Genomic DNA, 17,524 nt, shown 5'->3' with positions numbered 1-17,524 from the left:
CGTACTCAGCCCCCTACTATACTCCTTATACGTGTAGCCAAATTCCGCACCAGCTCCATTTACAGGTTTGCTGACGACACCACCATTGTAGGTTGGATTTCAAACAACAGTGAAAGAGAGTATAGGGAGAGATAGAATGCGTGACGTCATGGTATAAACACAGCAACCTCTTCGGCAATGTCAGCACAATGAAGAAGCTGGTTACTGACTTCAGGAAGCAGAGTGGAGGGCACGCTCCTGTCTGCATCAATGATACTGAGGTGGAGATGGCTGACAGCATCAAGTCCCTGGGAATGAACGACCTGTACTGGTCCACCCACATTGACACTAAGGTCAAGAAAGCACAGCAACGCCTTTACTTCCTCAGGAGGCTAAGGAAATTGGGCATGTCCATAAAGGCTCTTACTAATGTTTATAAATACACTATAGAAGGATTCTATCTGGATGCTCCACAGTGTGCTACAGCAACCTCTCTTCCCAAGGCAGCAAAAATACTACAGGGAGTGGTGAACATAGCCCACTACATCACACAAGCCAGCCTCCCATCTACTGACACTATCCAAAGTTCCTGCAGCCTCGGGAATGCAACCAACATCTCACCCCAGGGGTATACTCTCTTCTACCCTCTTCTGTTGGGCAACAGGTACAAAAGTTTTCATACAAACACAAAAAGATTCAAGAACAGTTTCTTCCCTGATGTTATCAGACTTTTGAATGGACCTCTTTAACGTTTATGTTAATCCTCTCTCTGCGCCTTCTCGACAGCTGTAACATTGTGTCCTACACTCTGTTCTGTCACTCTGGTGCACTTGTGTGATACAATCTGCTTGCAAAACACATAAACCAACACTTTTCAATGTACCCCAGCACACATGACAGTAATAAATCAAATCAAATCATACCTGGCACACGGGAAGATGGTCGTGGTTGTTAGACCGCAGTCATCTCAGCTTCATGACATTTCTGCAGGAGTTCCTCAGGATAGTGTCCTGGGCAAAGTTCATCACCAGCCGCATCATCAATGACCTTCCCTCCATTATTAGGTCAGAGGTGGGGATATTCCACAATGATTGCACAGTGTTAAATACCATTTGCAACTCTTCAGATACTGATGCAGGACATGCTCAAATGCAACAAAATCAAGCTTGGCCTGACAAGTGACAAGTAACACTCACACCACACAAACGTCAAACAATGCCCATATACAATAAGAGACAAGCTAACCACCGCCCCTTTTCATTCAACAGTGTTACCATCACTGAGTCCCCCACAATCAACATCCTGGGAATTACCATTGACTAGAAACTCAACTGGATTTGCCACACAAACACAGTGGTTACAACAGCAGGTAGAGGCTAGGAATACTGTGGTCAAGTGACACACCTCCTGACTCCCCAAAGACTGCCCATCGTCTACAAGGCAGAAGTTAATAGTGTGATGGAATACTCCCCTCTTGCCTGGATGGGTACAGCTCCAACATCACTCAAGAAACTCAACACCACCCAGGACAAAACAGTCCACTTGACTGGTACCATATCCAAAAGCATCCACTCCCTCCACCACCCATGCTCAGTCACAGTAGTGTGCATATCCATAAGATGCACTGCAGGAATTCAAAGATCCTCAGCTACCATCTTCCAAATTGACAACCACTTCCATCTAGAAGAACAAGGGCAGCAGATACATGGGAACACCACCACCTTCAAGTTCCCCTCCAAGCCACCCATCATCCTGCCTTGGAAACATATGGCTGTTCCTTCACCGTCGCTGGGTCAAAATCCTGAAAATCCTCCCCTAAGGGCATTGTGGGTCAACCTACAGCACACGGACTGGAGTGGTTCGCAAAGGTAGCTCACTGCCACCTTCTCAAGGGTAATTAGGGACAGGCAATAACGAACCAGCATTGCCGAGAACATACCAGTGAATTATTAACAAAAGAAAAGCATGTCTCTGTTGACCACCCAAGTAACCATTCAACACTTTGAACATCAGTGAACTGTTCTACTGTGATGGACCTTACAGAGAAGCCGAATCATGTTTTAAACAAGTGGAACATCTTCCCACATCACGATGGTGACAACACTTCAAAAGTATTTAATTGACTACAAATTGCTTTGCGACAGCTCAAGGTTATGAAAGATGCAAAATAAACATGTCATTCTTTTCCCAACAGGAAGCATTGAACAACAATTGCAAGTTTAAACTCTGAGCTGAATATTCTCTTCTTGGCCAAAGGACAATTATGTTTCAAAAGCATTCCAGTGGCTGCAAAACACTTCAGGCATTCCAAAGTTCAGGATGTCAAAGTATAAAATGCAAGTCTTTACATACAATCTACTTCAGCACAGACTAAGTAGGGATTCTGTATGCCTTAAATCCTCACTTATCAACACTTCAATGTTCTAAAAAATAAGTTGTTTCCTGATGGTGGAAATATTGAACAAGGTATTTTGCACCTGGTGTCCTCACTGAATCCCTGCACATATACGCACACAACATACAAGAAAAAACACAAAGGAAAAAGTATGTATAAAAAAAACACAGGGGATTTAGATTAGATTACTTACAGTGTGGAAACAGGCCCTTCGGCCCAACAAGTCCACACCGCCCCGCCGAAGCGCAACCCACCCATACCCCTACATTTACCCCTTACCTAACACTACGGGCAATTTAGCATGGCCAATTCACCTGACCTGCACATCTTTGGACTATGGGAGGAAACCGGAGCACCCGGAGGAAACCCACGCAGACACGGGGAGAACGTGCAAACTCCACACAGTTAGTCGCCTGAGGCGGGAAATGAACCTGGGTCTCTGACGCTGTGAGGCAGCAGTGCTAACTACTGTGCTACCATGCCGCCCACAGTACCTCCAGGGGACTGACTCCGAGTTGGCCACAGCCAGTGTACTGTGCATAAGGAAATAAAGGGTGAGTTAGTGAAAACAAAAAAACAAGCTCTGCAGAAGGACCACTGGACCCAAAACCTTAACTCTGCTTTCTCTCGACAAATGCTGCCAGAGCTGTTGAGTTTCTCCAGCAATTTCTGTATTGTTTCTGGCTTTTCAGTTGCTTTGATTTGAGACCTCTATGCTTCGTGTATATTTGAATTGTGCAGGAGATTTGTTGAATTGAATTGTTCAGCTACCACGGAATATACTGAGTGGGAGCAAATATAGACCATTTGGTCCCACTTGCTTGCTCACCGCTCAATAAGATCATGAGCGAACTGTTTGTGTTTTGAATGACACATTCTTATCTATTCCCTTTAATCTTTAATTCCTTTGCTTAATCAGAAGCTATCTACTTCTGCTTTAAAAATATTTAATGAAACTGCCTCTACCACCTTTTAAGGCAGAGAGTTCCAATCGCACAGAGACTCAGAATGAAAGAAATTCCATCACTAGTTCAAAGGACAGCCCTTAACTTTAAAAAGAGGCCCCTTGTTCTCAATTCATCCACAAAGGAACCATCCTTACAACATCCACCTCCTCATCAGGACTATTCAGGATCTATATATTTTGATCAAATCACTCCTCACTCTTGTGAAATCCACAGGAAAAATAAAGGCCAACCTGCCCAATCCATCCATGTAACACAACCCACTCAATACAAAAAACTTCACTTTCAAAACACATAACTTCTTCCTTAAGTCAGAAGATCAAAACTGCACACATTATCCAAGATGTGGGTCCAACTGTAGAACTGAAATACAATATTCTATTCTTTATGCTCAATATTATCTTGTAATAAGCAAACAATCCTCTTGATGACCTCCATGTCAACGTTTTGTAGTTCAGGCACAAGAACATCCAAATCCCCCCTGCACTTCAGAAGTCCACTCCTTCTTCACTTCACTAATATTCTGTATTTGCATTCTATGTCCCGAAGTGAACAACTTCATATTTTTTCACATTATACTCCATCTACCAGATCTTTCCCACTCACTCAACCTATCTGTTTCTGTCTGCAATCTCTTGTATCGTCTTCACAATATACTTTCCTACCTTTGATTTGGAGATGCTGGTTTTGAACTGGGGTGTACAAATTTAAAAACCACACAACACCAGGTTATAGTCCAATAGGTTTATTTGGAAGCACTAGCTTTTGGAGCACCACAATCACCTGATGAAGGAGCAGTACTCTAAAAGCTAGTGCTTCCATAAACCTGTTGGACTATAACCTGGTGTTGTGTGATTTTTAACTTTGTATTTTCCTACTGATCTTGGTGTTACCTGTGAATTTAATTACCGTGTCTTCCCTCACCTTATCTGAGTCAAATTGGAAAAAGTTGAGGCCCCTGCACAAACCCATTTAGACATATACTGTTTTCGGCCAGCCAGCCAATCTTCTGTCCATGCTAACATGTGAACCGCAGACCATGAGCTTTCATTTTCAACAATAACCATATCAAACACCCCTGGAAATCCATGCACAGTATATACACAGGTTCCTGCCTATCCACTGCGCGCATTACTCTTTCAAAGAGCTCCAATAAATTGGTTAAACATGATTTCCCTTCGAGTCATAGAGTCTCAGAGGTCCACAGCACAGAAAAATGCCCCTCAGCCCATCATGTCTGCACCAGGTAAAACACCAACCTAACTATTCTCATCCCATTTTCCACCACTTGGCCAAGAGCTTTGCAGCCTTGGAATCACAAGTATACTTCTAAATACTTCTTAAACATTATGGGGGTTCCTGCCTCTACCATCCAGATTCCCAACACCTTCAGGGTAAAATAAACGTTCCTCACCTCTCCTCTAAACTCCCTGCCCCAGACCTTAAATCTACACCCCTGATCATTTATCACTCCACCACAGGGAAATGCTTCTTTCTGTGTAATCTATCTATGCCTCTCATAAATCTGTACACCCCAACCATGCGCAGCCGCCACCCCTGCCCCCCCCCCCCCGCCCCCCCATCCTTCATCTCTCCTGATCCACAACAAACAATCCCAGAATGTCCAATTTCTCTATAATTCAAACTCTCCAGCCCAGGTAAGTCTCCTCTGTACTCTCTGCCCACATTGACTCTTCACTGTTACCTTGCTTTTTTCAATGTGTGCACCTACATTCTCTTTAATGATCAATGGTAATACCTTCCCACTGACTGATATCAAGACAACTGGCCCATGTTTTCCTTATTTCTGCCTCACTCCTTTCTTGAAGAGTGGGGTTATTGTTGTGATTTTCTAATCTAATGGAACCTCGCTTGAATAAAGAGAATTTGGAATAATTATTACCAACACATCTACTCCCACATTGGCCACCTCCTTGGATGAAGTCCATCTGGACCAGGGGACTTGTCAGCTCACAATTTGATTAGTACACATTCCTTGTGATTTCTTTGGAATTTTGCCAAGTTCCCCTCTCTCTTCCCTCTCCTGGTTTACAACTAAAGCTGGAGTGCTTTCCATATCTACTATAGTGAAGACAGAAGCAAAATATTTCTTCATTTCAATTGTCACTTCCTTATTATCCATTGTCTATTCACTCGCTAGAGGACCAACGCTCACTTTATTTACTCCATCTTTCTTTAGTTGACATGCCTTGCTAGCTTCCTTTCAACTTTTATTTTTTTCTTCATGATTAACCATTTCATCATTCTGTAGTGTCTCAATCTGTAGTGTATGTGCAAAACGTATATGTATCAGTGGTGTATGTGCAGAGTGTAGCTGTATCTGTAGTGCACACGCAATGGGCATAACATTCTGCTCACTCCCCACATGTAAAACACTGATGTTATGACATCAGCAAGAAACACCAAGATGTCCAAAATCCAAAGTTGGCACCATGAGTTCACATCATGTCATGACAATCATTTATTTTTCCAATTCTCAACCCTTGTTCTGTTCAGTTACCTCTAAGGCAATCATGCTTCTGTCAGAAGATCATGTTTACTAGGCACAGGAGACTGGAGGCATGGATGACCAATATAAAATGAACCATCCCAAGTGTCAGTTACAACTAATCTGAATTTACTTAACATTAGCTCAATAAAGTCCAGGTGCCAGGAGCTGGCAGGAAAACAACAATATAAAAGCAATCAGAATGGTAAATATTTAATAATTGGATGCACAGACTCATTTGAAAAGACAAGTGCCTGTTATCATTGTAAAATAGCATAGAAAGTAGATGAATTTCGCAACAAAGGAGATGAATTAACAGCAGAAATCATCATGAATGATTATGATGTGGTAGGCATCACAGAGACGTGGTTTCATGGGGTTCAGGACTGGCAGTTAAACATCTGGGAGTGCTGGTAGGTTGACTTCCAGATGGAAGCCCGTGATTCAGAAAGCGAATATAATGTTGTCATTTATCTCAAAAGGTTTGGAATATAAAAGCAGCGATGTGCTACTGAGACTTTATAAAGCTCTAGTTAGGCCCCATTTAGAATACTGTGTCCAGTTTTGGGCCCCACATCTCGGGAAGAACACACTGGCACTGGAGCGTGTCCAGCGGAGATTCACACAGACAATCCCTGGAATGCTAGGCCTAATATACAACGAACGGCTGAGGAACCTGGGATTGTATTTATTGGAGGTTAGAAGGTTGAGGGGAGATCTAATAGAAACTTACAAGATAATGCATGGCTTAGAAAGGATGGACAGTGGGAATTTGTTTCCGTTAGGCGGGGAAACTAGGACCTGTGGGTACAGACTTAGAATTAAGGGGAGTCAATTTAAAATGGAAATGAGGAGACATTTCTTCAGCCAGAGAGTGGTGGGCCTGTGGAATTCATTGCCATGCAACGTAGTGGAGGCCGGGACGTTAAATGTCTTCAAGGCAGAGATTGATAAAATCTTGATCCCTCAAGGAATTAAGGGATACAGGGAGAGTGAGGGCAAGTGGCGTTGAAATGCCCATCCACCATGAATGAAAGGCGGAGTGGACTCGATGGGCTGAATGGCCTTACTTCCACTCCTATGTCTTATGCTCTTATAATCCCTACAGTATGAAAGCAGGCCATTCAGCCCTTCGAGCCTACAATGACCCTCCAAACAGTATTCTACTCAGACCCACCTCCTACCCTATCCCTGTAACCCTGCCTTTCCCATGATTAATCCCTCTTGCCTGGACATCCCTGGACACTATAGGCAATGTAGCATGGCCAATCCACCTAACCTGCTTATGTTTGGGCTGTAGGCAGAAACCGGAGCACCCAGAGGAAACCCACGCAGACACGGGGAGACTGTGCAAACTCCGCACAGACAGTCATCCGAGGGTGGAATCAAACCCAGGTTCTTGGTGTTGTGATGCAACAGTGCTAACCACTGAGCCACCATGAAATAAACAATGTGTGCCTCTTCATGTCAGTTGATAACATTGTGATAAATGCATAATGATGAAAAATTACCATTTCCTTTCAAAAAAACTATTCATGTTCAATATTAGAGTGTCTAATTCTGCATTTTTCACACCACAGTTCAATTTACCATTGCTAATGACTGATCAGTAGACAATTAGTTGCAAACCCACGACATATCAGCAAGGAGGCTATTCTAATGAATATTAATGATTCTAAGAGGTTAATCTAGCATGATGGATGACTGAAACAGCAATTAATTTAGACAATACACAATCAAGAATTGTTGTAGTGTGCCACGCTACACTTGAAGAAAAGATAATAATTTCACACTTTCACTCGTGCATCAGTATTAAATGGAATTGAGGACCAAAGGTTAAAATGTCTGGTTAGACCAGAGTCCAGTGAAAAACTTTTCTGGTCAGAGATTTAGTTCTAATTCACACACCACAAACTCCAACACTGCTTGCTATCTCCCTGCAATTACACAATTGGTTCTGACTCAATTATATATTACATTCCCATCACTGGTTCCTTGATTCGATTACCTCTCAGGCATCCTTGCCAAACCCTACTAATAATAACATTGAGGGCGACAGCAGCAAACTATCAATCATAGGTTCTGAGAGTTAGCTGAAAGGACTACTGTCCTCTATTATACGAAGGCTAAATTATTCACTGCATTAGCTCAGACATGCAGCAATTATTGTTCATTTGGAACTGGTCTGAAGTGCAGGTTTATTAATATTAATTGTCACCTAATTGGGCTTTTATATGGATTATTGACAGGTTTAGCCTTATCAGTCCTTCTTGTCAGTTGCCCCATTCCCATCATGCCTCATGTTCCTGCCCATTACTGAGGAAATAAAAGGGGCCCTCTTGTGGAACAATGACCATGTCACTACCCCTGGACCAAGAGACCTGCTCCAGAGGTGTGTAATAAAATCTCTGAGCAAGGTGATTAGGAAAAATAGATTGAGGAACTAAATAGGACCACACAGAATCAAGAAAAGCCTAGCACTTTTCCGGGATCATTGGACTCAAAATGTTGATTTTTTTTTTTCTCCACGATTACAGCCAGTGCTGCAGAGTTTGTGTCATGATTGCCAACAAGGTCAGCTAGCTGGACGTCATAGAACATGAGTTCTCTGATTGGGGCTGTTAATCTGGGTCCAATCAGGAGTCCTGGATGACAGCTAAGAGGAGTGTCAGACATTCTGACATCCTGAGAGCTGGCTGTAAAGGGGCAGTACTAGAGCCAGAGATCTACAGCACAAAAACATGTCCTTTGACCCAACGTGTCCATGCCACCCAGTTTTCACAATTAAACTCGTCCCATTTGCCTGTGTTTGGTCCCTATCCCTCCATACTTATCCCATCCATGTACCTATCTAAATGTTTCTTAAATGGCAAAATTGTACTTGCTTCTACCACTACCTCTGGCAGCTTGTTCCAGTCACTCACCACCCTCTGTGTGAAAAAGCTCCCCCCCAACCTTTCAGTACCTCTCCCCTCTCACCTTCAACCTATGCCCTGTGGTTTTAGACTCCCCTACCACAAGGAAAAGTTGGCGCTATCTACTTTATCTATGCCTCTCATGATTTTACACCCCTCTACAGTCTAAAGTCAAGGACAGCTCGTGATTACATGAAGGGTGACTTGCCAATGGGATACCGATCTCTGTGGAGTTATTTCAGTTTCTCCAGCACTTTCTGTTTTTGTTTCTGTAACTGTAATGCTCCTGGAATACAACATCTACTATTATGCAATTCTGACTCTCCCTGCTATGCCAACCGTCATTTCCCATGCAAAAAAAGTGAATATATACACTGACAAAATGGAAACTCTTGAATGAGTTAACAGATTGTTACAGTTCACATTGAGCTCAGTATTTTGGCTTCAAAATTCAATTCTACAATAATTCTGCAGTTTTAGCATTATGGGTGACTTTTCGATAGCGTCCAACATAGCTTCCTAGCTATATACACAGAAACACATATTTTGGTCTGGTTAATCTGGCACAGATGCTAGGCTTGTGCATGAAAAGTATGTAGTGTGGATAGATTGTGGTTGAGTCAGTCTGTACCGCTAATTTAACACTAGCGTAGTCATTTTCACTTGAACATACCCTCTTGCTCATTCGTTCAAGAGGAGAAGACTTTGCAGAAATTCTAGGTGAAAGTAAGGACTGCAGATGCTGGAGATCAGAGTCTAGATCAGAGTGGTGCTGGAAAAGCACAGCAGGTCAGGAAGCATCCAAGGAGCAGGAAAATCGATGTTTCGGGCAGAAGTCCTTCATCAGGAAGGGCTCAATGTGAACTGTAACAATCTTGTAACTCACTCAAGAGTTTCCATATATATATATACACACTGTGTTTTTTCATGGGCTTTTGCCCAAAACGTCGATTTTCCTGCTCCTTGGATGCTTCCTGACCTGCTGTGCTTTTCCAGCACCACTCTAATCTAGACTTTGCAGAAATTCTGCTGACTTGAGTTCCCTCAGATTTGTTGCTGGTGAATTTCTCCTGACTGTCTCAGAGTTTACAGAAATATTTAATCATTTGCAGAATGGATTGCTGAATGTGGAAAAAGCTTTGGTTACAACTTCAAGAGTTCTGGTTCGACAATGTGTTCCCAGCCATGTGTTACTGCACCCCTGAGAGACAGATAGAATGAAGAGGAAAAGAAGATACATGTAGACAGAGGAAGAGGAGGTAGACTTTCAGCAGGGTAATTTACACACCCAAGAATCTTGTGGGAGTATTTTTTTTTATCTATTTCCTAAGTCAGAAGCAGATAAATCCACCTTACAAAGGCAATGTTCACAGAAATCTGCAAAGGTGCCTTAGTCAGTGGCCGTGAAGATGACAACTTCCCTGAATATCTTTGCATTGGGATCCTTCCACAATTGAACGAATCGTATCTTCCAGCTCGTGGTCCATAGTGGAACCATATTTGTCTTCTGTCTGATGAGAGAGGAGTAGGCATGGAGGCGGAGTGGAATGAAGAGGAAAAAGATAAGGATCAAACTGGAGCTGAAGGGGTTGGTTTATGAGGAGAGACTGAGCAGACTTGGATTCTACTCATTGGAATTCAGAAGAATGAGGGGGAATCTTATAGGAACACATATAATTATGAAGAAAATAGATAAGGTAGAAGTAGAGAGGGTGTTTCCACTGGCAGGTGAAACGTGGACAAGAGGACATAGCCTCAAGATTAGAGTGGGCAGACTGAAGACTGAATTCAAAAGCAGCTGCTCCACCCAGAGGATTGTAAATCTCTGAAATTCTTTGTCCAGTAAAGTAGTTAGCATAGATCAAGAATACATCAAGAATATTTCTGAACTGACAGCTAGACTACTACGACCACTAGGACTCATAACAGCACACAAACCAACAGCCACTCTCAGACAACAACTCACCAGGACAAAGGACCCGATACCCAGCATGAGCAAAACCAATGTAGTGTACAAAGTCCCATGCAAGGACTGCACAAAACATTACATAGGACAAACAGGAAGACAGCTAATGATCCGCATCCATGAACACCAATTAGCCACAAAATGACATGACCAGCTATCCTTAGTAGCCACACATGCAGATGACAAGCAACAAGAGTTCAACTGGAACAAGCCAAACTGAGAACAGCCAGGGAATTCCTAGAGGCATGGCACTCATCCACTGATTCTATCAACAAACACATTGACTTGGACCCAATATACCGGCCTACAGCAGACAGCTCGAACTGACAACCGGAAGGGGCAGAGACAAACCACTATAAATGCTGGAGGAAACATCACAGGAGGCTCCCAAGCACTGAGGATGTCACCTAGACAGGGGACGAAACGTCTGCAACACAAATTCCCAGCTCGGCGAACAGAACCACAACAACGAACACCCGAGCTACAAATCTTTTCACAAACTTTGAAGGACTTATATCCTTAATTGTAAGGTCCTAGAGAGTGTTGCTGAACAAAGAGACTTGGAATGCAGGTTCATAGCTCCTTGAAAGTGGAGTCGCAGGTAGATAGGATAATGAAGAAGCATTTTGGTATGCTTCCCTTTATTGATTAGAGTATTGAGTACAGGAGTTGGGAGGTCATGTTGTGGTTGTACAGGATATTGGTTAGGCCACTTTTGGAATATTGCATGCAATTCTGGTCTCCTTCCTATCGGAAGGAGGTTGTGAAACTTGAAAGGTTTCAGAACAGATTTACAAGGTTGTTGCCAGAGTTGGAGGATTTGAGCTTTAGGGAGAGGCTGAATAGGCTGGGCTGTTTTCCCTGGAGCATTGGAGGCTGAGGGGTGACCTTTAAGAGGCTTATACTCATGAAGGGCATGGATAGAACAAATAGACAAAGTTTTTTTTCTTTGGCGGGGTTGTCCAAATCTAGAGTGAGAGGGTGAGAGGGGAAAGATATAAAAGGGACCTAAGGGGCAACGTTTTCACGCAGAGGGTGGGAAGTGGATGGATGAGCTGCCAGAGGAAGTGGTGGAGGCTAGTACAATTAAAAGGCATCTGGATGGGTACATGAATAGGAAGGGTTTGGAGGGATATGGGCTGGATGCTGGCAGGTGGAACTAGATCGGATTGGACCTGTTTCTGTGCTGTACATCTCTATGACTCTAAATGTGGAGGTTGTTTAGGGAGCACTTGCTGATAGGGTTGGACAGGTTTGTCCCACTGAGGCAAGGACGGGATGGTAGGGGGAAAGGACCTCAGGTGACAAGGAATGTGGAACATTGCGTCAAGAGAAAAAAGGATGCTTACTTAAAGTTGAGGAAGCAACCAGATAGGGCTCTAGAGCATTACAAGGTAGCCAGGAAGGTACTAAAAAATGGACTTAGGAGAGCTAGAAGAGGGCATGAAAAAGCTTTAGTGGTTAGGATTAAGGGAAACCCTGAGGCACTGTACACTTAAGTGAGGAACAACAGGATGGCCAGAGTGAGGCTAGGGCAGACCAGGGATAGTGGAGGGAATTTGAGCCTGGACTCAGACGAAGTAGTGGAGGTCCTTAATGAATACTTTGCTTCAGTATTCATTACTGAGAGGAACCTTGACATTTCTGAGGATAGCATAAAACAGACTGATATGCTCAAACAGGTTGATGTTAAGAAGGAGGATGTGCTGAAAAGTTTGAAAATCCTAAGGATTGATAAACCTCCTGAGCCAGACGGAATATACCCTAGGTCACTATAGGAGGTGAGGGAAGAGAAAGGGAAGAGGGATAATCCTGGGAATTACAAACTAGTCAGTCTCACATCTGTGGTGGGTAAAGTACTGGAGAGGATTATGAGAGACAGAATTTATGATTGCTTAGAAAACCATAGTTTGATTAGAGACAGTCAGCATGACTTTGTAAGGGGCTTGTTACAAAACACATTGACGAAGGTAGAGCAATGGATGTGGTGTACATGGATTTTAGCAAGGTGTTTGATAAGTTTCCCCATGGTAGGCTCATTCAGAAAGTAAGCAGGCATGGGATACAGGGAAATCTGGCTGTCTGGATACAGAATTGGCTGGCCCATAGAAGACAGAGGGTGATGGGAGACGGAAGAGTGGTTAGTAAGTCTGCTAATGGCACAAAGGTTGATGGAATGGTAGATAGTGTAGAAGGGTGTTGTAGGATGCAACGGGACATTGACAGGATGCAGAACTGGACTGATAAGTGGCAGATGGAATTCAACCTGGAAAAGTGTGAAGTGATTCACTTTGGAAGGTTGAATTTGAATGCAGAATACAGGGTTAAAGGCAGAATTCTTGGCAATGTGGAGAGACAGAGGGATCTTGGGGTCCATGTCCACAGATCCCTCAAAATTACCAAGCAAGTTGATAGGATTGTCAAGAAGGCATATGGCGTGTTGGCTTTCAATAGCGGGGGATTGAGGTTAAGAACCATGAGGTTATGCTGCAGCTCGATAGTGCCCTGGTTAGATCACACTTTGAATATTGTGTTCAGTTCTAGCCACCTCATTATCAGGAAAATGTAGAAGCTTTAGAGAGGGCGCAGAGGAGATTTACCAGGATACTGTCTGGACTAGAGGGCATGGCTTATGAAGAAAGGTTGAGGGAGCTAGGGTTTTTCTCATTGGAACGAAGAAGGGTGAGAGGTGGCTTGGTAGAGGTGTACAAGAAGAGGAGAGGTATAGATAGAGTGGATAGCCAATTCCAAGTAGACCTCACCACCAAGAACATCTTCCCTTCCCCACCCCCTCTGCTTTATGAAAGGGCCATTCCCTTCAACAGTACTTGGTTTGCACCACTCATCCCACCATTCCACCCCCCTTCCCTAAATCCATAGGTACCTTCCCCTGCAACTGGAAAATATGCAAAACTTCCCCTCCCTTCCACTGTTCCCTGCAACCAACCAGATTCATTCCTTCCATTGACCAACCAGGTCATACCATCTACCTGTCTTCACCTATCCCCACCTCACCACCCTCTCCCCACTGCCCCCTTTATCTGCAGCACCCCCCAACACCCACCCCCGGTCCTGAAGAAGGGTTACACTTGAAACGTTGACTTCTCCACCTCCTGATGCTGCCTGGCTCACTATGTTCTTCCAACCTCCTGCCTGTCTACCTTGGCTTCCAGCATCGGCAGTTTTTTTTGTCTTTTTTAATAAGTTTAAGCAGCTCTGTAAACCTATTCCCTTAATCAGCACAGTCTATCAAAAAGATGGCAAGAAAACTTATAGGAAAATAGTACAAAGTTAAAAATCACACAACACCAGGTTATAGTCGAATAGGTTTAATTGGAAGCACACTAGTTTTCGGAGCGACGCTTCTTCATCAGGTGATAGTGGAGGGCTCAATCATAAATTTTTGCTATAAATTCTGTGTTATGATTGAGCCCTCCACTATCACCTGACGAAGAAGCGTCGCTCCGAAAGCTAGTGTGCTTCCAATTAAACCTATTCGACTATAACCTGGTGTTGTGTGATTTTAAACTTTGTACACCCCAGTCCAACACCAGCATCTCCAAATCAGGAAAATAGTAAGTATTGAGCATACACACAAGGCCATCAGCACATTGAAGGGAGAAATAGTTACTGTTTGCAGCAAGAATTGGGTAACTCACCCTATGTGAATGCTGATAAACACACCATTTTAAACAGCATGAAGAAGATTGTCATCATTTAGCCTTTCATTGGAAGTAACTCAATCGATAACCATCACAAAACATGAATGCAAAACTGATCACAATTTAGTGAAGTGGAATAAGTTGTTCTTAATTTTGACTTTTGGCTTTAAACGTACATGAGTGAACATGAGTAGAATGAATGAGTGAAAGATTAATTTATGCATAACGCCTTAGGTATCTATTGGGTCTTACATCAGTTCTCGTTTAAAAAGTGGCTTAATTATTAAAATGCTCATCCTTGAAACACAGCATATTTGCAGATCATGTCATGACAAATTACTCATCATCTATATTATTAAGGTTGAAAAGAACTGTATTACTTTCTTTTGCAGGTGTTGATTGGAAATGATGATGACATTTGGTGGATCCCCAACAGCTGTGGCCGCTCCACCAATATTCGTGAAGACAATTTCTGCAATCAGCACGTGCCTAGGGTCCAGATTGAGCACCTCACATAACCTACAGGAGACAAAACAGCATCAGGAAGCTGGAACCCAAATTTAGGAACCTTTGAAAGCACTGGCTCAGACCCAATCAATACCCACATGTCTACACCGGCCTGAAAAACAATAGGAAAACAATCATTGCCAGAGATTTCAGAATTGCAAAGTCTGGGCTCCTGGTAGAGGTAGAGATGCGATGGATAATTGATGAGTTGTTCAAGGACTAGGAAAGTTTTTGTGGTAAAATGCCACTTCCTCACTTGGGAATAATTCCCTAAGCATCAGCCATCCAATTCAAACATTAGATACTCTTTATGTGTGGGACAACTAACCCCCACCGAGCAAAGCCTGTTGGGTTTGCTTCTGACGTATTTGAGGTGACCCTCATATTCAGGTGTGCTGTGCCCGCTCAAGGCCCCTGGCATTGGGGGGAGGGGCAGCCCAGAGGAAATTGTTTTGCGATAGAAAGATAGTGCTTGAGTGATTCAACATCCTGCCCTTCCCAAGAAGGCATCTGGTCCCTGCTCAAACCAATGCTCCCTGCACATGTACAAACCATCTTACTATCCACTGACTCCATCTATACTTCTTGTTGCCTCAGCAAAATACTAACATAATCAAAGAGCCCTCCCACCCCGATATAATCTCTTATATTCTCTTCCAACCTCTTCATTGGGCAGAATTCTGAAAGCTTAACCATGTGCACCAACAGATTCAAGAACAGCTTCTTCCCTGCTGTTTAGACTTCTGAATGAACCTCTCAAATTTTAAACTTAACATTGATCTCATTCCTTGTGTACCTTCCCTGCAGCTGCAACATTGCCCTGTTCTGTGACCCTAATTCACTTTGTATGGTACGATCTGCCTGCACGACATGCAAAACAAAACTTCTCACTGTATCCAGGAACATGTGACAATAATAATAAATCAAATCAAATCAATGTACCTGGTATGGCAGAGGTCACTGGTGGTGTGAACCAAGATTAATTTTCCCCAGGGAGCCAAAACGGCAGCTGGTACCTTGACTCAGTGAGGTCAACATGGACTGAGAATTAAAACCATTCCCTTCCACCTCATATGATTTAGTGCTAATACAGTTTTCACATCTCCCAACAAAGTAACTAGAAAAAGATATTCAATATTTTAAATGTAGAGGGAAAACAAACTGATTTGTTGCCAACATGAGGAAAACAAAGGAGTTCCTGACTCTTTCAACACCCCAGAAGCTGAGGTGACAGGTGAGAAGGTGCTGTTTGATTGGACTGGAAAGTGCAAGACAGAGGATGGACAGCAACCCTCTGGCGTGGAGGCCAAATCGGGCCTTAAAATAGCCACTGAGGATGCTCATCCTAACAGAAACCAACAGGAAATTTGTTGTGTGGGACAACTAACCCCCACCAAGCAAAGCCTGTTGGGTTTGCTTCTGACCTATTTGAGGTGACCCTCATATTCAGGTGTGCTGTGCCTGCTCGAGGCCCCTGCCATTGTGGGGGGGGGGGCAGCCCAGAGGAAATTGTTTTGCTATCCTTCCACCATCAGTTCCACATTAAATGGGGGGTTCCATTATCAACCCTTGGTGAACGTAATACTGGCAGAGGCCAGCCCTCCCAGTGGCACTGCAGAGCTGCCAGCCTCTGATTGGCCAACAAGATTCATCGGAAGGATGGACTCAACAGGTAAACCTAAGCTGTCCAGGGAAGTGCCTGACTGTCTTAAAATACCAACAGGGCTCACAAGAAAGAACGAGGCAGAGACACCATAGATTTTCCAGGTGATCGAGAAGCTCCCCATTACCAAACATCAATTTTCAACGATGGAATACTGTATTTTTCTGTCTCTGTAATAGTATGTGTCTCTGTTCCATTTAAAGTTAGCATTTTAGACACCACTCTCAATTGGAAGCCAAGCCTTCACTAAAGGATATCACATTTGTTCAGAGCCAAATGTCTAAGATTTCCTCTGATTTTGAGGTCAGAACCAGTCAGTGGAACAGAGGAAGCCATTGAGTCATGTGATTCTTTCAGCACAGAAGGAAACCATTCAGCCCATCAGGTCTCAGTTAGTCACACTTTGTGCCTTTTCCCTGTGTCCTCAGGCAGTATGGGGCTTGTACCAATGGCATTAGTATCACACTGCATTGCAAACTAACCACTGAGGCAACTGAGCTAAGCAACCACAGCCACAGCCCTTCTCTGAGGTGTGGTGACCCTCAGGTTAAACTTACCACTGGCCGTCTCTCCCTAATGACAGAGCAGCCTATGATCTTCTGACTATATAGACTTTCACTTTGTCTTTCCTCCTTGGTTTTTTTTAGAATCATAGAATCCCTACAGTGTGGAGGCAGGCCATTCAGCCCATCAAGTCCACCTGGCCCTTCTGAAGAGCATCCCACTCAAACCATCTCCTCCTACCCTATCCCTGTAACCCTGCATTTCCCATGGTTAATTCTCCCAATCCTGCACATCACTGGACACTATGGGCAATCTAGCATGGCTAATCCACCTAACCTGTGTATCTTTGGACTATAAGAGGAAACCCATGGGGAGAAAGTGCAAACTCCACACAAACTGTTGCCCAAGAGTGGAATCAAACCCAGGTTCCTGGTACTGTGAGGAAGTCTGAGCTACCAT

The 17,524-nt window shown here is 43.5% G+C and overlaps 1 protein-coding gene across 3 annotated transcripts in view; it reads right to left on the bottom strand.

The window, feature by feature from the left end:
- oca2 (oculocutaneous albinism II) overlaps positions 1 to 17,524 on the bottom strand; it is a 545,784-nt gene that overhangs the window by 241,453 nt on the left and 286,807 nt on the right. For all 3 annotated transcript variants that reach the window (XM_072576986.1, XM_072576990.1, XM_072576987.1), the window contains exon 14: positions 14,772 to 14,910. In XM_072576986.1, the coding sequence (XP_072433087.1) occupies positions 14,772 to 14,910 (139 nt within the window). The remainder of the gene's footprint in view (positions 1 to 14,771; positions 14,911 to 17,524) is intronic.

The sequence above is a fragment of the Chiloscyllium punctatum genome, chromosome 9, assembly GCF_047496795.1.
Source record: "Chiloscyllium punctatum isolate Juve2018m chromosome 9, sChiPun1.3, whole genome shotgun sequence".
Lineage (NCBI taxonomy): Eukaryota > Metazoa > Chordata > Chondrichthyes > Orectolobiformes > Hemiscylliidae > Chiloscyllium > Chiloscyllium punctatum.
Note: the sequence above shows the minus strand (reverse complement) of the source record. Positions and strands in the feature narration are given on the sequence as shown.